Genomic DNA, 21,936 nt, shown 5'->3' with positions numbered 1-21,936 from the left:
GTAAAAATGTGCAAACATGGGTGATTCAGAGGTGTACGCAGTTGCCGTAGCGGCTGCCAGTATCGCCAGAGCCGCTACTGCGTCTTTATGTTAATACCGCCGATACGCCCCGTCTGTTATCCACCCCCCTGTTCACCACCTAGAAACGCCCAACAATATTGCATGGATTTCGTTCTTTGTCCCCCGGCGGTAACCATCAGGACGTATTCGCAGTGCGTCTCAGATGCATGAGCAGAAGCGCCCAATGCTTTTCTTGTATCCACCTCAGAATCGCCCCCCATGATGATGGGGTACTTAGTAGTCATTTAAAGACATGAGAGGAGGCGCAAATGGAAACTGTCTGAGAAACCCTGATTAATAACAATAAAAATCACACCGCATGGTTACTGTAAACTAATCACATTCGCTGCTTTAGGGAGCAACATTAACATTTAGATGAAGCATTGTGTGTGCTGTGAAATATTTACATCTTATTAAAGTTTGTGTAAAGTGTCCATTGAAAAGATGTATAAAATAAAGGCTATTGGTACAAGTGCTGCATGTGCTTTGTTAAGCTAAATAATTACATGTAGGACTACACCCCACAACCACACTAAGAATACTCATCAGTTTCTATTGTCACTGACACATGGGCTGGTTTTTTTTTGTATATATAGTAAAACCCTCATAGAATAAGCCACCTAGAAAAGTTGTTCCTCTTGTTTCTGGATTGGGCCACATGTAACAGAAGGTGTAGGATGTTATTGGCATCCTACACATCGCATGGTAAACAGAACAGTAAAAAGATAAATACAAATCGGATTTCATCAGCATTCCCCCCCTACAATGGGTGTTTCATCTGCAAATCAGTTTTGTTTACCACTTTTTTTCATTTTTTATTCATTTTTTCATTATAAAACACCCCAATCTACTCATTTACAGTTAAGTAGAAATTGGAAATTGCTATATTTTTTTTTTTATCCATGTCAATTCTACTATATTTTAAATTTCAGGCCATTTTCGATATTGCTTCTTATTTTACGGTCCAAAATGGAGAAATGCACATCCACCTGTATTCTACTGCTTCTGTCATGTATGGGGATAATAATGTGTGCGCATTACCTGCTGGTTGGACACGGATACCATGGGGTACAGCTTCCAGGTGCAACCATCCCATAGCCGAGTCCCTCAATGTATTTGTCTTTCTAAAGCTCCACTTCATTATTTTTCATGTACAACTTGGACAATTGGTAACAGCCCAACATGTACAAAAATTGTCTCCATATACACTTGCTGGCTATCATTTTTCATTCATTAATAAAAGTTGTAAATTTCACTCTATGACACTTTATAATTGCCTCCTATACTCATGGCCTGGAACGGCAGCCTAGAAAGCCACCACCTGGAACGCCTTTTGGACGCTCCAGACGCTTCGCTTCCACTTAGCCTTGGCGGCAACCTAAGGACGCTTTGGGAGCTCAGCTTCTTCACCTGGTGCCAGTGGCCCTGCCCCCTCATGATGTCAAATGTCTGGGGCTGACACAGGGCGTGACATCGACTGCCTACGGTTCTGGTTGCTATTCCTTGTTCCATTAGACCCCACAGTCTACAGTAAATTCCCAACCATCTACACACAGTTGTCAGTTAACCAACCAGTATGTTGTTGAACTTTGTGTTAGGAAACTGAAGCCTACACAAACACTAAAGCTGGCCACACATAGCGATTTTTCAACCAATTTGGCTGATTTCGACGAATCATGACAACGAATCGTGAAAAATATGGACAAATGTGAGTATCCACTCTTGACCATGATGCCGATGCGCGTCCCCGCTCGTCGTATCTCGCATCTTCAGATCTGCCGTGCTGGAGGGCAGTTTTGCCAATCTGGGACATGATGGATGCCGATCGTAGGTACTTTTTTAGTCACGATTAATCTTACAGTTAATCTAACATCGTGGAATTTGACAGACAGGAGCCGCACACGCCCATCCGCCATCTTGTGCAGCATCGTGATTGCAAGAAGAAGGAAACACGATCAGGAGCCTGCACAACAAGTCTGGATTTCAGCACTTTTGGTGAGTATTGGTACTGTATTAAATGCAACCCCACTGCCCACCAATGTGTGCCACCCACCTATAAATGCATAACCCAGCCACCACCCGCCAGAATAAGGCGGGCGGGCGTTGGCTGGGTCATGCATCAACCTCCCACCGCCCACCAATGTGTGCCACCCACGTACCCACCAATGTGTGCCACCCACCTAGCCAATCACTGGCCACCAACAACCTAAAAAATACCTTCAAAATCAGCAAACACTCAAACTTTAAAAAAATACCAAAAACATATGTAGTTCAACAACAAAAAATAAAACATTACAACAATATCAATACATATATTAAATTTGTTTTTGTTCTTGTCATACATTTGTTTATGATGGTTGAATATACCACTATAAACAAATGTATATCAACAACATAAACAAATACATTGCACCAAATAAATAAAAAACATATTACAATACTTTTAAAAACATAATACATTCCTGTAAAAAAACATTAAAATACAAAAAAAAACAGAAAAAAAACATTACAATACTTTTAAAAACACATTACGTTCCTGTAAAAAAAACAAAACATTAAAATACAAAAAAACCCATTAAAAAACAAAAAATAAGAGATTGCAATACTTTAAAAAAAACAACGTTCCTGTAAAAAAAAACAACATAAAAAATACAAATAAAAACAATTAAAACCAGGAAAAAATATATTTTTTAAAAATATAGTAAACTATAGAAATAAACATTAAAAATGTACAAAACAATTTACAATTGTAGCTTAATAAAATGTCCTTTTTTTCCCTTCCTAACAATGTCTATGGATAGCTAACGCGAGTTTGTGGCTGGGTTCCTGGAGATACTACAGTCAAAGGAGTGTCTATGGCGGATATCCTGTAGACAGTACCACAACAAATCGCAGAAATTGGCAGCTTTGGGGGTATTGTTGGACTACATCCAAAAGTTCATTGCTGATGCTAACCTAAAAACAGTCAGACACAAAATCCAGAATCTGCGTACCGTCTACATAAAAGAAAAGAAAAAAGTGGACGATTCAAAAAGATCTGGAGCAGGCACTGACGACTTGTACCAGCCAACACGCTGGTACTATCACCTGATCAGCTTCATTAGTGAACAGGAGCCACAACGCCAGTCAGTTGTCCTGATGGCCGAGCGAGAGGGAGAAGAGGAGGCGGCAGAAGTGAGTGGACCGTCTGAGGAAGTTTTGGTAAGTAGAGACACAGTTCATAAACCAAAACCTTTTATTGTTTTTGTAGCTCAATCCCAATTGTCCAGTATAGTCATTTATCTCACAGACAGTCCTCATGCCATGGCACCGCACCTGGTCCATTGAAATAGGCCATATACTCATCCCTCACTTCTTTGGCACGTGCTGTCGATGTTGTAGAAATTGGTGGTGCAGACAAAGATGTAAACTGGGCAATGTCCTCCGGAGGTCCTACATCTTCTGGTCTAGCTGTGACTGGTCCTCGCTGTGTAGTTTTCCTTTGCAGAAAGTTATGCAGCACACCATCACGACCCAGTCTATCTTCTCCACGCGTAGGTTTATGGTGGTGTGGAAAATGCGGAACCGGTTGCTGATTATTCCAAACACATTTTCCAAAATGCGCTGTGCCCGTGATAGACGATAATTGTAGATCCTCTTCTCTCTGGTGAGGCCCCTCTGTGCAAATGGCTTCATGACATGTTCATGTAATGCAAAAGCCTCGTCTGTGACGAAAACGTAATTTAGGCCGTGCTTTATCTCGTCAAGTGACGGCAAGTTGAGGGCTTTGTTGGTGAGTCTCTGGTAGAAAGCCGTCTGTTTGAAGGATCCACCATCTGAAGCACGGCCATTCTTGCCGACACCCACAAACAAAAATTCGTAGTTGGCATTCACCACTGCCATGAGAACAAGGCTGAAGAAGCCTTTATAGTAGGGATGTGCAGGCTCGGATAGGTTCGAGTTTGCACGCTGAGTTCGGATTTTTCCCTCAAAAAAAACGGAACGCCTCTTTCTGAGTTCCGTTTTTTTGGAGGGAAAAATCCGAACTCAGCGTGCAAACTCGAACCTATCCGAGCCTGTACATCCCTACTTTATAGTTGTAGTAATATGATCTGGTGTTGGCAGGTGGGTTGATGCGGATGTGTTTTCCATCGATGGCTCCTCCGCAGTTAGGGAAATTCCAACGTTGTTCAAACTCTTCAGCGATGCTCTTCCACTCCTCCACAGTATTAGGAAACTGGTAAAATAGTAAAAAATGGGTTAAAACATGACTATAATATTGTTTTTCTTTTTTTTTTCCTATATAGACTCCCACCCAAGAGCCTGATATGTCCTCCACGCCAGACCAAAGTTTGCTTGGGGACAGCGAAGGGGATAATTTGACCCCAGTGGCCACACCCATTCTACCAGGACCATCATCTTCATCGGTACCACCCCAAAAAAAAATGAAAGCAGCAGCATACAGAACAGGAGGACTTGTTTCTCCAAAAAGCTGAAAGCATCCTTCAGAAAGCCCCTGATGATATTGACGATTTTACTACACATATTAATAGTCAAATTCGAGAAATGGATGAGGTAACTAGTAAAAATTTCCACAGGCTCACCTATGATCTTTTAAGTAGGACACTCAACAGAAATTTGCACAACTCCTCTTATATTGCTGACCCACTGCTTTATTCGCCTGCCCCAAATACCTATGTCAGGCCCCCCCAGCCTGGTTGGAGATTACTCCCCCACTCAGCACCCCAAGCACAAGCCATACCATTTATAATGTTCTTCTGGAGTCAGAGGAAGATTTGCCACGTTACTCTTAATTTTTAGTTTTTTTTCTTCTTCTTGCCTGTACTATCAGCAAATTTCATCACTCCCAATAGCTGCTGGCTGTATGCTATACGGTAGTGATGACGCTAATTGGACAAGGTCACTACACACATGGCGCAAGTACAGATTGCTGGAAGCCGGGGCCACAATCTGTACTTGTGCCATGTGTGTATTGGCCTGTTCAATCTGGTGTCTGACCCACCGTACAACATACAGATGGCTACCTATTGGGATCGATTAAAATTTGGTGATAACGTTGTTTTGTACAATTTATATACATGTTGATTTTCTATATAAAAAATAACTAAAAATTATGTTATTGCCTACAGTTCAGTGCACAGTCTGGTTTATGCAGCCTAATTGGCTGTCTTATAAGTTGCCACACATATGTTAATGACTGCTATGCAGCACAGTCTTGTTAATGCTGGCTTATTGGCTGTCACAGTTATGATAAAGAGTTGAATTTAATAAAAAACTCCAAAAAAACAAAACAAAAAAACTTTGACAAAAAACAAATGTGTAGTGTGTTTTTTTTTTTTTCCTTACCTTGCAATACTGGTACTGCAGCAATTTAATGATAGCCTTGCTGGTCTCCGGAATGATGACACCCAATGACTGAGGTGAGATGAGTGTCCCAAACTTCAGGTCTTCAAGTGACCTTCCTGTAGCCAGGTACCTCAGGGTAGCCACCAGCCTCTCTTCAGCAAGGATTGCCCTCCGCCCACCTTGTTTCTTGCCTCCGGATGTGGGGGGTCACCAGAGGCAGCAACTCCTGGAAAGTGGCGTCATCCATGCGCAGGTAGTTGCGGTAGTCCTCCGGGTTGTTATCCTTGATCTCCATCAGCAGGGACATGTGAGAGCAAGCATCCCTTTGCTGCAGCCAGTCCTTGGTCCAGCATGTTCTTCTCCTCCTTCGCAGGGCCCTCTCATGGATCACCTTGACCCCAGCTTGGGCGACCAACACTCTATACCGATAGGGATCCATCAGCAAAGAATTCAGGTACAGGATAGAATGCAGGTAGCACACACTTGCATGTAGAAGACACTTTGTAAAAGGCAAGCCAAATACAAAGAGCACAGTAGCAATGTACAGGGTTCAGCAGGAATACACCTAGCCTCACTAGTAGCAGAGCAGAATGTGCACAGGTTTAAATTGGCTCCTGCTTTTTATACCCCCTATCCAGCCCCTCCCATTGTTATGATTATTTAAATTTCCCACCAATCGTGAAGAGGCTCTTGTTTTTGTTTTTTTAAATTCACGATGTATCATGCACGATCTCACGCTGCGTACGATCAGTTACATCATGAGATTGTGTGTCAAATTGGCAGTTTTTTTGACCAAATCGTGACCACGACTGCCGGGGAGAGTTCAGGAGAAATCGTACACATCATGTGATCGTGAGCACATCGCTATGTCTGTGGCCAGCTTAAGAGAACATGAAAACTGTACCAATGGGTGAGATATAGTGATCAGTATGGCTGTATTATTAATGTAAGGAACAAAATATAAAGTGTAAAGGAGAGGGGTTTTGGGAAATAACTTGTAATGCTTAGTAGTTAGTAGTAGCTAACTACTGATAACTATCTAGAATAACATTATTAAAATTTACACTATCTGTGTCAGTACCGGAGCATCTGGAAGAAACCCATTCAAATATGGAGACCCCAACACAGTGAGGCAGCAATGCTTAACCACCTAAACTCAGTAATTCCCGTAAAGCCCATAGAACAACGAGGTTACGTCTGATGGCTACCCCTTACAGGATTTACTCATTTTAAGAGGTGTAACATTTACTGTTCATTACCCTCTGGTGCTGTGCTGGTATTGGGCATGGACTATGGTGGTGATTGTACCTTAAAGTCACCTGAAGTGCGCTGCCAGTGTCAGCAATCTACATGCCACATTGTGTTAAGTCTTTTCTGATACATAATCACTGTATGGCTTTGAAATCTAGGCAAGGTCTTGACAAATATAGGTCACCACGGCGACTAAGATTTTAGACCTGGCAACTGCATTTTAAGGACTGCTGAGCCTAGAGCTGATCTGCAGCTCCTAAATAGACAATGGGGTTTATTATTAGTAATTCTCTTTTCACGTTTGCTGGTCAGCATGTGGACGCAGGAGGGGTGTCACAGCACAAACTTGCAAACCACTTCAAAGTGACTAGCATTGGAGCTGGCGCTGCTGCATTATCTGGATTCAGGGTTGCTTTCTGCAGACGGTCTCTAGCTGGAGAGCTTTGTCTCCTAGTGCTGTGTACAATGGGCCTGATTCAGAGCCGGACGCTCTTTGAGAGTGCTCGCTCTGATTCAGGGCGTCCTTTTTTATTTTTAAAGACAGCCTCCTGGCCGCTCGCATAGCTGTGGGTGACCACCCACAGCTTATGCGAGCGGCCAGGTGATGGTCGCGATATTCAAGACCATCGCGACCATCAGGCTTGCGACGATACCCTTGTGGTAGGGTCTCGTGTCTGCAAGCCCCAGTGGACTTCCTGCTCTAATAGAGACAACAAACGGCAGGCGTTCATTCGGGAACGCCTCTGTTTGTGTAGCCAGCCCGCCTACAAAACGGGGCGAGCTGTCGATCAACGTCAACGGCCGCCCCTTTTGTGGTGAGTCCCGGAGCGAGAGAATTTCTCGCTCCTGGGCTCGCATACGCCGGAGCCGGCTCCAGCGTGCGCATGCACAGTGGGGACAGCGCTCGCAAGTGGGTCTGAATCAGGCCCTGTGACCACAGAGTTACGAGTATCAGCTCTCATTGAAGCTATTTTTGGTTGCTTGGATCCCCCGTCCATCAGATTGTATGGCGCTCAGGGGTTTATCATTCCTGGTTGGCTGTGTGGGGCAGTGCTCTCGAGCAGAGGTACTGGTTGTGTCTGAGGCCAAGTTCCTTGCTAAAGATATGCATGTCAAGAGATGTGTTGTGGGGACTGATGTTCATGTGTGTGGATCTGATGGGATAAAGGCCCTCATTCAGAGCCGTACGCTCTGAGCAGAGCGCACGCTCTGAATGAGGGCCGTCCTCCATAATTATGGAGCGTCCTCCTGGACCACCCACAGCCTATACGTGCGTGCAGGTTGATGGCCGCGATGGTCTTGACCATCGCGACCATCGCCACTGCGAGCCGTGATGTCAGTGGGCCGGCTTCTGACGGTAGGCGTTCACTTGGGAACGCCCCCGTCAGGGAGGCACGCCCACCAAAGGGGGCGTGCTGTCAATCAACATCGACAGCACGCCCCCTTTGATCAGACACAACGAGCGAAGGAAAGTCCTTCGCTCGTCGCGTCTGGCACATGCGCACGACGGAGCTCCCGCTGTCGTGCGCATGCTCAGTGCACACCATCGACCCACTTGCGAGCGGACAGCCGCTTGCGAGTGGGTCTGAATCAGGCCCAAAATCTTTCCTATAGAGATGTTCTGTGCAAATGCTGCTTTTTTAGAGCCAATTTAGAAGAGAGAAAAATATATATTTTTTCATTATTATTTGGAGACACACACACACACTATACCCTTAAAGACCAAACGTGTTTAGGTTGGCATGTGGTTGGTTGGGGATGATGATCTGGCTCTTAAGGCGCGTATCCCCTTGCCAACAATGAAGGACTGAACGATTACAATATCGTTATTGTTCAGTCGTTCATTATACTGTGAAGTGCCCACACTGAACGATATGTCGTTCCGTGCAGGCACACTCCCTCATTCCCGAACATACTCAACCTGACAATATCGTCAGGTTGACCATCATGATCGGGCGATGAGCGGTGCCGACAAAGGCCAGCGGGAGCGTGCATCGCTGGTTGTTGCCGACATACACTGCACGATCACTGAACGATGACGATGTAATCGTTCGATCGTCCATTTATATCGGCAAGTGGATACGCGCCTTTAAACTTATAAGCTGACTCCTAGATTTTACAAAAATTTGTTGAGCCCTGATTTAGACAACAGCTGACTAATGTATTTGTTTGTACACTACCACACTGGCTAAAGACTAACAAGGTTTCCTCATCTCTTATTGTCTTCTCATGAAGACAGGGCGCTCAGACGCTCTGCAACGTCAATACTATATTAAACTAATTAAATGTAATAGACCCGGAGGGCCGCCTCTTCCCCCGCTATTTGGAAGAAAGCACAGCCTCTGTATTCTAACTATGAGGAAGGCGCCAGGACATAACAGAAGTTTAAAGCCTGGTACACACTACACGATTTCTTGGATGAAATGCCTGATTCCGACGGATCGGAACAAAATATCGTCCAAATCGTGTAGTGTGTACTCACTATGTCAGCTGTTGCACACTCCCGTGGGGTCAGTCGCATCGTCAGGTCGTCCCTACATGCAGCTCAACCTGACGATGCGACTGACGACCTTTTGCAGCGGGATGCGACATATCAGGCGGTCGGACACCGGATTTTCCAGTGTGTTCCTGCCGCCTGATATGTCGGGCTGTCAAGGGGGGGTTGGCAGTTGCATTGCAGGGTACACATATCATATAGTGTGTACCCAGCTGAAGTCTTCACTGCATTTGTGTGTGTATAACTATAATTCGTAGTAATAACTGTTAGTATTTTTTTTAATGACCTGAGCTATTTTGACATTCAAGGTCAAGCAAGGCAGATTAAATTGTAAACTCTTTTCAGTAGGTTTTACCATAATCTAAATGTTAAAATGATGTAATTATACTTCCATTTGTACTATTTGCATATAGCACTGTGGAACATGTTAGCTGTTTATAATACCATATATATACACCATGAATTACATTTTTAGTATACCATAGGGAATTTTAGATTGTGATGGGTGAGTTTCTTTTAGGCTTGATAGAGATTTCATTTTTTTTTTTATATATATAATGGAATAAATAACTTTGTGTTTACATAGATAATTGTGCTCCTCAGAGAAATGCCTGCTTAATCATGACTGCATTCTTGGCTCTGGCTTTAAATGTATTATTATTATTTTTATATGCTAAATTAATTTATGAAATTTTGTCAATTTGTATAGGTGAGAAACAGTATGGAGGGTGATGTTGGTGTGCATTGTATTATTATATTTCTCTATGTACCGGTGGCATAACCGTTTTGTTACCATGCATTGCAGTGGGACACAGGATACTAATACAGAGTGATGGGGCATATAAATGTGGTATATTGTGATGTGCCACAAGAGAGTGGTATATTATGGGCCACAGGAGGTTGGTACAGTGCGATGGAGCACAGGAGGCTGGTACAGTGCGATGGATCCCAGGAGGCTGGTACAGTGGGATCTGGCACAATAGGGTGGTACATAGTTATGGGCCACAGGAGGCTGGTACAGTGCGATGGAGCACAGGAGGCTGGTACAGTGCGATGGAGCACAGGAGGCTGGTACAGTGCGATGGAGCACAGGAGGCTGGTACAATGCGATGGAGCACAGGAAGCTGGTACAGTGTGATGGAGCACAGGAGGCTGGTACAGTGCGATGGAGCACAGGAGGCTGGTACAATGCGATGGAGCACAGGAGGCTGGTACAGTGGGATGGGGCACAATAGGGCGGTATATTTTTATGGGCCACAGGAGGCTGGTACAGTGCGATGGAGCACAGGAGGCTGGTACAGTGCGATGGAGCACAGGAGGCTGGTACAGTGCGATGGAGCACAGGAGGCTGGTACAGTGCGATGGAGCACAGGAGGCTGGTACAGTGCGGTGGAGCACAGGAGGCTGGTACAGTGCGGTGGAGCACAGGAGGCTGGTACAGTGCGGTGGAGCACAGGAGACTGGTACAGTGGGATGGAGCACAGGAGGCTGGTACAGTGAGATGGAGCACAGGAAGCTAGTACAGTGGGATGGGGCACAATAGGGTGGTATATTGTTATGGAGTGCAGGAAACTGGTACAGTGTGAAGCGGCATTGTTACTGCAAAACAGGCTGCTGAAAATTGTGAATAAAATACGTCCAACAATTGTCAGCAAGTGCCCCATTAATACCGGGTCTTATTCAGCATAGCACAATCATCAGTTTTCTTTTTGTTGCATTTGTAAGTTACCTTGTAAAAACATCATGCTGTGGTTCCTGTACTATTTCCCACTAAACCTTTGGCCCTTTGACATCGAATTTCATAGGGCAGAGGAAATTACCCTTTGCTGCTGATGAATACATTTACCCTAGTGTGTGTATGTCCATGTGATAAGGAGTATAGGTAGTAATTTCCACTGGTGCAGGGACTGATGTAAATGACTGAAATATTCTCTGTAAAGTGCTGCATTATCTGAGTGAGCTACAGTATATAAATAAAGCTGGGCACACACCTGTACAATCGTTGTCCCGTCCTTTTATGTGTACGCACCTTCCATCATGTTTTAAGAGAAGAAAACAGGTCGCATCGAAAAATCGTGTTTTATGTGCAGTTTAATTTTCACCAGATATGATGGTATAATATCAGACATATGCTTGTGTGGTGGCATGTGTTAATTTATTTTCATGTAGTATGTTAAATAGGTAAACAATATTTAGAGTATGATATCAGCTCCTATGCTCTTCAAATGTTTCCAATGGAAGAAATTGGTAAAACAGAACTGAAACAGGATGGGTTGAAGTCAACTGTTTTTGGACGCCCATAGGAAATGAGTGCCCAACAGGCGATAATCAATTACTTTGCCGATAAGCATTACCCATTAATTTTTGCAAATGTCGAGCCCAAATGTACCGGGATTAGTTGCGTGCAAACTACAGGGAGCAATGAGTTTGACTGCCCAAATGCCCTACATTCAACAGATTTCCGCTCGCCACCTCGGCAGGGTACAAGCAGAAATAATGTGCGTGCAATCGCGCCCAGCAGCATAAACTGAATAGCTCCCATCGCTTTAGATGGGAGCTTCGGGCGCGAGTAAACAACTAGCTATAAGTAGCAGATAAGTCAGCGTTTATTTTGGTATTTTTGAAATACGCAATGTAATTTCTTACAGGCATTGCCTATTCCGCCCACTGCAACCTATGTAGTGCGCCCAAGATGGCTGCCTCGACAGGGTAGGATTAATAATGCTTGGAACCCATGACCCAAAATGGCTGCCTCACCTCTGTCTTATGTACTTGGTGTCTGTAAAGCTCCTTGAGTCTTGGAGGAAAGCATAGTATAAATAAAATAATTTTAATTATTCTAGAGGGTGCTTTCTTTTAGGTATATAGATTGTCATGTTGTTACCAGATACGTTACAGGAAAAGGGGAGGCAATAAACGACTTTTCTCGTTATGTTTGTGCTATGATTAAAATTCAGATTTATTATAAAGCAACTATAAAATGGAATTAATTTTGTTACGATTGCGTTCACATTTTCATTATATTATGCCTTTGAAACGGAGAAAGAGTATATAATGTGGACAAATGGTCACTATTTGCCATCTGATTACTCTGTTTTTCTTGTCACCTCCCAAACCCCCCCCCTTCCCCAAGTGCAATAATTAAGGCCAAGTCCTCTGGCTTGCTCCCAGCTATTTAGAAACAAAAGAGTTGCAGGCACTACTGTATTAGCACAATAATTGAGTGGAGGTTCAGCTAAATTCTGAACAAATGTTGCTGTGATTGCTTTTGGCACCAGGTATTCCTTTGAAAGTAAACATTTATTTATTTAGTCTAGCACCCAAAGTGTATGGGAAAAGTCACGCCATGATTCTTATTATGGCCAGTCTCTGAAATCTTTTGCAAGCTGGCCAAAGTAAAATAAATACGGACATTATACTAAAATACTTATTTTTTAGATTGATACATTTTTTGTAGAGCTCTGTCTGCTTACTAGATATAGATACATGACTCTAAAGGGGCCTATCCATTTAACGACATGAAAGTCTGAACGTCCAGCGTTCAGACTTTCATGTTGCTGAGGTGCGGGTACCGCACTGAAAGACGTTCACTGATCGTCTTCAGTGCAGGAGCCCAACCAACCTCCCTATCTGTTAACATGCCGAACCTGACGACCGTACCACCCCTTAAAGGTGCCTATCCACTAGACGATTAAAATGAGCGATAGAACGATATCATTCGTTCAATAATCGTTTGAAAATTTGATCTTTTAGACATCTATCATCGTGCAAACATGCTGGTCAACCTGACGATATCGTTAGGTTCAGCATGTTTGCAGATGATTGGTTGTGCCTGCACTGAACGACATATCGTTCAGTATGGGCACCTAGCAGTGTAGTGAACGATATCTTTTCACTGTCGGGTAGTGGATACCCGCCTTAAGGGGGGAATTCAGTTGTTTTTGGGCGCCCGTTAGAGCTATTCAATTGTTTCTGTCAACAGACGCGTATGCATGATTTCTGCTGGCAGCCTCCTGATGTGGCGCGCAGAAATGGGCAAAAAGTCCCTGTTTTGGGCGCCCAAACTGCTGTTGGGTGTGCTAAGCAGAGCTTTAGACTGGTTTGGCCACCGTTCATGTATAAACCCAGTCTACTTGTGCGTGAAAAACTTATGTAATTGAATATCGCCCAGTCAAATTAGATGGACGATCGGGCACGCAAGAACATTTCAATCCCTCCTAATTGTTGTAATGGTATTTCCAGCTAACAATGATGCCTTGCATGTACAGATGAGCTAAGTTTTCAGAACTGTCCACAAATTGGGGCGCAGAAATCGCATCTGCAATCGGTTTGGACCACAGGCATGGCCTTTTATTACAGGACCAAAGGCAGTGCCCTTTATTACATCAGTGTCATATATATTCAGATATTTTCTATATATTCTAAAGACACAACGTGGCGCATGCATTACATCTTATATATATATATAATTTGCTTACTCCCTTTGTACGGAACGCTGTTTGAATTTGAATATCTCAAAGACTAATTAAGATATTAATGTGATTTTTCTGCGACAGATTTCAATCAGCAATAAATTACAGAATTTGGAATAAAACTAAAATTTTATGAAAAAAAATAACTTTGACAAAAACCACAATAAATGCTGTGTTATAGCTAACCTTAAAATATCAAGAAAACTACCAGAACACAGAGATCCGGGGAAAGCGGGATACTTTCTCCAACACGTCGATTCCAGGCTCGCAACTCCCAGCCAATCAGCACCGGGTTGCACCTCGAAAGCAAAGTTTCTTTTCTCTGCTTTCCACAAGAGCTGCTGACGGCCGCTGATTGGTGGGAGGCTGGGAGACGGTGAGGTGGAGTAACTGCATTATAATTTGCATCTATTGGGGCTCAGCTTGCAATACGGTCCATTTTGCTTCAGAGTCCATGGACAAATATATAATTGCTCTTACAAATTGGCGAAATGTTACAATAAAAAAATCCCCAAAAACTATAAAAGGTCATGGCTTAGCCGTTTTTTTTCACACACATCTTTTATTACTCAATTCCGTCATATTAACCAATATCTAGCAAAGCATTGTCCGTACATATGTTCTGGGTTCAAATTGACGAAATGTTCGCCACGGGCATACTAGTAGAATAATAATACACCCTGTTACATCTTTGTATATAAAAATAATCATAAAAATTATTTTCGGTAAGTAGTTGTTCTAAAAAGATAGTTATGTTAAAGGTAGTAAATGAACGATTAACATTGTAAATGCTGCTTGGTGACCTTGGGTATTTTTGCATCTGTGTACCCCTTTTTATGTGATGAGCTTGGATTTGTAAGGCTACTGCATCTGATTGGGGGAACTGAGCGGATCAGGGGGGGTTTTCTTGAATGTGTGTGGGCGCCTAGTGGTTCACCCACATGCAAAGATTAGACTTAGTTTTCCAGCCTAAGATTAGTATAAGGTGTTCCCTGCTTTGAGAGTGGCCATACAGGACTTTCCGCCCTGCTACAGTACTCGCATTTTACAGGATTGGTTTTTGCTGGCTGTGGATGTTTTCTATGAATGTACTGGACGCACAATAGGTGTCATTCATGGAAAGACAAAATATCTGCACTTTTGAAAATTATATTAAAATGTAATAATATAATGCCAGCATACTCCGTTAGGCTTCACAATGGGTAAACACAGTAATAAAACAAGACTGAGTGATAACAGACAAGACAGCGAGGTAAGAGGGCCCTGCTCGCAAGCGTACACTCTATAGGGAAACAGGCATTTGATACAAGTGAATTGCTACCAAAAATGGGTCAAGAGTTGAACTGTACTATCTAATTCTTGGGTGGAAACTGGGTATGACCTTAGAAGGGAAGGGGACAGGAGAGTGCCATTTAAGCCAGAAGACTGTCCAGCCCTGCATACATGTATACAATTACAATTCATGGGAGCCCAACTAGACCATTTGGCTACTGGTTAAATTAATCCCGGGTTGTGTGTCCTTGTTATAGGGAATTTACATTGTACGCTCCACTTAGGGGCCTGAATATATTTATCTGCATATCTAAACATTAAAGGTGAGAACTGTGTAGCGTCATCTTGCTGCATCTCCTGAAGAGCGGAAGTAATGAGTCGTACTGTAAAATGACCAATGGTGTTTAATTATTTTATCAAAACTTAAACTTGACATGGTAGATTTCTCTCATTAGTTTGTTCTTTTACGGGCTGAAATGACTCCTGCATGTTTTATATTGTGTGGTATAACCTCTGTCTTTACTCTGCTCTGTTTAAGCCACTGAAAAAGTTCTCTAGTACTGTGTTTTTGAATGATAAAGAGATATTTGTATTGCAGAGTGTCTGTGTAGCTAGAATCTGAATGCTCTGTAAATAGTACTGTTTCGCCGAAATCTACATGTAAACAAGGGTCCTGCCCAGTAGTGTACAGTAACAGCAGGAATGGTCATGTCATCGATCCTAAGCACGCCCCAGGCCATTTCTCATTGAACATGAAAGAAGAGAGAATAATGTTAAAGTTAAGAGGCCTATCCATTAGCAGATAAATTGAACGATAGAACGATATATCGTGCAATCGTTCAATTTATCTGCTATGGATAGGCCCTGAACGATGACAGATGCGCACTCCCGCGGCCGATAAATTGAATCTTTCATCTCTCAAACATGTGGGTCAATTATCGCATATTGCTACCAGATGTTAGAAATATCTGGCAGTTTATATGCGGTAAACGATGAACGACGAAAGATATTAGCAGCAGCTACAGAGTGATGCAGAGGAAAAAAATCCACTCCCTGAATGATGTCATGCCATATCGCTCGTCGTTTGCCAAAATCTGTCATGTACATGACAGATATCGTTCAGCACAGCCACCGGAATTTTCAAGGGATATCTTTTGTCTTTCATCGCTCAGAAATACATCTGCTAATGGATAGGCCCCTTTAGTCCATGTTTTTGTTTTAAAGATATTTACTGTAGTGACCATGTGTGAATGCACTTGGGTAAATGAACTAATGAATTTTTAAGTAAGTTCAAAACTCAGAGCCTTATTCAGAGATGTACGCAATCCTGATGGTTCACATACATCTCCGATCGTGCGAGATCTGCGCACGTGCAGTTTTCATTCTGCTAAATCGCTCGCAGTGCCCCGGCTGTTTGGGTGCATCCATTTTACACTAGACACCTCCTGCGACATTAGCATATTACTGCATAGCCGCTGTGCAACAGCGTCCGTCTGTGAATGAGGTCCGCAGGGTATATTTCATCCACTGAATGGAAGAGGGGATATTTATAGAGGTCGATGCAGAAAATAAAATTACTCCCTCTCCGATATCACCAAGATTTTTTTGGAGGAAAGAGGGGTCTATTTACTAAGCCTTGGATGGTGATAAAGTGAACAGAGATAACGTACCAACCAACCAGCTCCTAACTGTCATTTTTCAAACACAGCCTGTGACTTGGCAGTTAGGAGCTGATTTGCTGGTACTTTATCTCCGTTCACTTTATCTCCTGCCAAGGCTTAGTAAATAGCCCCCAGAATTTTCTTTTTGCAACTTAGAGTATGTATGGTTGTTTTTTTTACTAAGTCTTATAACATAAAATAAATTTTCCTACAAGGAGCAGTGCTGGACTGTAGCATGCCCAAAACACTACAACGCAGTGGTGTCCAAAATGTTCTCCACTAGCCTGGCGAGTATTTTGGTGTAATGAGGCCGATCTGTGGGGATGTCAGGAGAATAACATTAGCAAATAGCAGCGAATCTACAGAATTCTGCAGCGTCGCTAAGGATGCTGGCAGACTTGCACACTTCTCCTACCTTAGGAGGGTGCTAGCAGAAATGCTAGTGCTAACCCACCCGAATGGAGCAACTTTTGAATTGCTCTGTTGGGTGCCCAGTAGTTAAAGCCGCCGATGCAAAGTTGTATTTCCCCCCAATTGTGATATTATAATATGTGTACTGGCTCTTTGCATTTGTTTATTCAGGGCCTGATTCAGACCCGCTCGCAAACGGGTCGATGGTGGCCCAGTGCGCACGCGCGAGCCCCGGAGCGAGCGCAAAAAGCACTCATCCGTGGCTCACTACAAAAGGGCCGTTTGTCGATGTTGATCGACAGCTCGCCCCATTTTGTAGGCGTGGCGGGGGGTGGCTTCGCAAACGGAGGCGTTCCCATGCGAATGCCTGCCGTTTATGGGCGGCCCCACTGACATCACCAGTGATGTCAGTGGGAGAGCTTCCGGCTCTATTAGAACCAGAAGCTCTCTGGGGCTTGCGGCCACGAGACGCTACCACAAGGGTCTCGTCGCAAACCCCATCATCTTGGCCGCTCGCAATAGCTGTGTGTGGTTACCCACACCTATGCGAGCGGCCAGGAGGCCGCTCCAAAAAAAACAAAAAACGCCCTGATTCAGAGCTAGCACTCTTTCAGAGCGTCCGTCTCTGAATCAGGCCCTCAGTTTGTAGTAATTTGCAATACTATTCAGGAAAGGAACCTTTGTGGTGCATCCCTGAAGTTATCGCAGACTGCAACAGTCTGTAATTAGTCTGTGCAGAAAGTTTAGTCTTCAGGTAGGTTGGTTGTATGTTCTAATGAGAACTACAGTATCCACAAAAAAAAGTTACCTTACTAATTTATCAGGAATGGGGCCCCCCACAGACCAGGTACATTTTATTTTATGTGACCAAGGTTGAGCCTTGGTGTCAAGTTGCTGATTGAACAATGTGGGCCATGCTCTGGAATTAATAATGTTTTAACCTAAACATTATACCTGCCAACTGTGTCCAGCTAGATCCATTTTCACGCACAGGTTGCATGCCCCTCACAATATGATTTGTTTGTGTGATCAATGTGCCCTTATTGTCTTCCACATGGCACATGTAAGTTACCGTTTGTGATGCACTAAAAGCACTTGTTGATTTTTCCCTCTTTGTAATGTTCACCACAGTTAGTGATCATTCTAGCACCCTGCACCGGTCACAACCCGTGCAGTTCCTCTTTCCTGTCTGAGGTTTTGCTCTCTACTCTGGTGCATCTATCACACTCTGGTCTGTTTCTCTGCAGTTTGTTGCATCAGCTGAGTGTACTACCGTGTTTCCCCGATCATAAGACCTACCCCGAAAAAAATAAAATAAGACAGTGTCTTATTATCGGCGAAAAAACACGGTAGAAGCACCAAAGCAGAGAGCGACACCCCAGGCAGGAAAGAGGAACTGCACGGGTTGTGACAGGTGCAGGGTGCTAGAATGAACACTACACTGTATTGTAGTCTAGTCCTCAATTTTTCAGAACAGATAGAGCTAACAGGTTAAATTCTAGGAGACAGGAGACATCCTGGTATACTATTGATGGAATGGTGGAAGTGACTGTGACATTTCATTGGATGGCTGTATCTCTTGGCCAATCACTTGATGCATTTATTACACTTTATCCAGCCATAGGAGATTTTAATTATGTAGCCGTTTCCAGCGCTTTGGAACCTGTTTTGTTTCCCGACTCCAGCTGCTGCTATTAGGAAATATTGCTACAATAGAGGGACAGTTCTTATAGAACCATGAAAACTAAGATAAAAATCTGCTTAGAGCGATTTACAACAATATGTAGACATGGGGAAGGAGCTTTTTCCTATGCAGAGCAGAATTGTTTTTAGTAATCCCATTGAAGAACACTGCTGTCATCCATATATTTACACTTGTGGACTATTGTACACCAATAAAGGGGTCCCTCTCTCCAGGGCACCCCAGGGTGATAGCCCGGGGCTATCCCCAGCACCCCTGGGCGGTGGATGCTGGGTTGATTGTGTTGTGTGGTGCATATGAAAATATAAATATTATCTTTTGCAGTAGTACTACAGGTCCCAGCAGCATCCCCGCATACTGGCACTTGGAGAACCACAAGAACCAGCAGGCGGGGCATTAAGGGCTTGCTGGTACCTATAGTACCCATGCAAAAGAAATATTGAAGGAAAAAAAAAAGACAATTTTTTTTAAAGTATTTTATTTTGCTGCACCTTCACCTGGGGGGCGGCAGCCTTTAAGCTCTTTTACATGGCTGCCGCTTCCCCCAGGACTTCTACGGCGTCTTCACCTGGAGGGCGGTGGCCTTTAAGCTCTTTTGCATGTCCGCCGTCCATCCAGGGCTTCCGCGGCGTCTTCTTGCTTCAGCTGGTCTTCTCTCCAGCTCCCCGGCCGATGGACTGAGTGGACGGCACCTCTCGCTGGCTGTATATATAAGCAAGCCGAGGGGGCGGGACGATGACGTTGCGAGCCGCAAATGGTTTGCGGCGGCCATATTTGAATTTCAAAAATGAACTGAAACCCCAAAAACACGTACCCTGGAACAATAGCTACCTAATGAAACAAACCCCAAGTCTAAATTCGCCCCCTACCCTGAGTTATTCCTTCCCAAAAAACCCCCATAGAGAACAGCAGAAAAGTGGTCCTAATTGAGAATGTCAGAAAAAAGTGACAGTTGGAGCTTTAGATTACTCCCAAATCCTCATTTTGTATGTTTATGCCCTGAAATTTGGCACGCAGCACCAAGCGACAGTTCTACCAGTGCCAAATTTCAGGTCTCTAGATTCTTTAAAAGAGTATATAGCAATCACTGAAGGATGCAGGCATGCCTCATTAACGACAATACAGCATCTTTATAAGGGGAAGAGAGTCCTGCATGTATTGTGCTTCAGGGTGTTCGAAGGAGCTGACATCACCCAGAGGGAAAGTATCAGTGATTTTGCAGCTGAAAGTCTCTTGTGCATGTGTTAAATTAATAATTTCTAATGTTTTATTGGTTTGCACTTTTCTGTTTTCTGTCAACAGTGAAAACCAGGACAGGTCAGCTAGCAAAAATCAAGTGGGTTGTCAGCATTGTATTTTACGTGTTACAGGTATGTAAATGACAATTCTTACTGTTTCTCTGAAAACTGATTTACACCTCATAGAGCCTCCTGCTTTACCCTTTTCTTTTGGAAATGTCCTCTGTAGGCCTCACAGCTTTCTCTATATTAAGGGAGAACCTCCACCCACGTTACCCTTAGCCTGAGAATGCGCCTTGTGTGGGTTGCAGATAGATGGGGTCGTTCCTCACTACCGTCACCTAAACACCCCATATTGTGACGTATACAAGGAGCTGGGGTCAGGAGGATTCTAGAGCAACAACCCCAATACGCAAACTGTAGTTTAACGAGCTTCCATAGACGTTGCCTCCAGGAGTGGCTCGCACTCAGTGAGTGGAGTACTCCTTTTATCCCTGCCTCCTTGTTATCAGAAGTATTTAAGTTACAAGTTTGGTCATGGGGAGAGGGAGGGGTGGATCATTCAGTCTGTGATTTCACCCAAAAAAACATGTTGTGGATTTAATGCACACCTTAGAGCAACACTTATAATTGGGTCTGAACCAGATGGGTGGAGGATGTTGGCAAGTCTATGCATGCACAAAGAGCAACGAGAGGCAGCCCACAATCAAACTGCATTACAAAAAATTGTATTGGGGAAAAAAAAAAAAAGCTAAATCTACGTTATAGCAGAGAGGAAATGGTGGCAGGCGTTTCTTCAGTGCATTCCCATCCACCCAATGTGATTCTCTACTGCCTTCTGTGTCTTTATTTGTATGCATACACTTCAGGCCGGGAACAGAAGCAAAGTCAGGTATAATATTCAGCAGAATAATTCACAGACATTGGTAGATCTAGAGATGAAATAGTGACATCACTTTCTTTGCATTAAATATGTGTACATACCTCTGTGCGCTGTATTCCAATGGTTACCATACTCTGGGGTCTCTATTGTTGTCAGTCTTTCCTTTACTATGTCACATATAAATAACTTGATTGTATTCCTTTATGATTTATGCATTATCACTTTGAAGTGTAGAACATTTTAAACAATTGCTGCTGTTACAGAAATAAATACTTTACATAGTGGATTTATAAATTGTACATTGGCAGCATACTACATGTATCATGATTAAATTAGAATCACCTGCAGTGGCCCAAATTGAGGCCCAATGACCCAAGTTCAAGTTCAGAGCATGGGCCCCCTTTTCCTCTCCCCAACACTGTTCAGTTATACACCCCTACCTGTGTCCTCAGCGGTAGTATACATCATTGTTTTTTTTTTTTTTCAAATATTATTTACTTTATTCTGTATGTTATACTTTTTTTTTTAATAACAGCTAGAAGGGATACAGAATAAATGGAAGTTGGGTAAGGGATGATGGGACAACTTAAACATATAATATTAAAGAAAGCATCAACAGCTAGGGAAACCATGTCACAAAGTGTTCTCAATGTATTGCATAAAAAAAACATTATGCCATGTGGAACCCAGCTCATATTCTCTAATCTATGACCTACTAACTTCACCCATGTCCCCAGCTCTTATTACCCCCCCCCCCCCTTCAGTGCATCCTCAACACTGCAGGCATTCAAATGGTGTGGGGGAACTTGCCTAAAATCCCCCCACCCCCCCACACACCCCTTATGGTTGCTGCTACTCTGAGCTACAGCAGGAGGGGCCAGGGATGAAGATGTCGTCATGCTGGGGACACAAGCTCAACCTTAATTCCCTTCCAGGCAAAACACAGTAGACATTTTAAAAGACTGGAGCATTAAAATTGCTCTATCTTCTCCATCCGGGCACCCACAGACTCAAGAGTACCTTGTTTAAAGAGTTATGTGATCCATGAGAATATATCCCCTGGTGACCATAACCAGAGAACACAATTGCACTGAAGAAATCATTACCAAGTCCAGGGATGGAAGATTTTTCCTACATCTAGGC

The 21,936-nt window shown here is 43.5% G+C and overlaps 1 protein-coding gene across 1 annotated transcript in view; it reads left to right on the top strand.

Moving 5' to 3' along the window:
* Positions 1-21,936, top strand: part of GET1 (guided entry of tail-anchored proteins factor 1) — a 107,669-nt gene that overhangs the window by 15,167 nt on the left and 70,566 nt on the right. The window contains exon 3 of the mRNA XM_088443137.1: positions 19,975-20,042. Coding sequence (XP_088299263.1) covers positions 19,975-20,042 — 68 coding nt within the window. The remainder of the gene's footprint in view (positions 1-19,974; positions 20,043-21,936) is intronic.

This window comes from Taudactylus pleione, unplaced genomic scaffold (assembly GCF_031769625.1).
Source record: "Taudactylus pleione unplaced genomic scaffold, aTauple2 ptg000327l, whole genome shotgun sequence".
Classification (NCBI taxonomy): Eukaryota; Metazoa; Chordata; class Amphibia; order Anura; family Myobatrachidae; genus Taudactylus; species Taudactylus pleione.
Note: the sequence above shows the minus strand (reverse complement) of the source record. Positions and strands in the feature narration are given on the sequence as shown.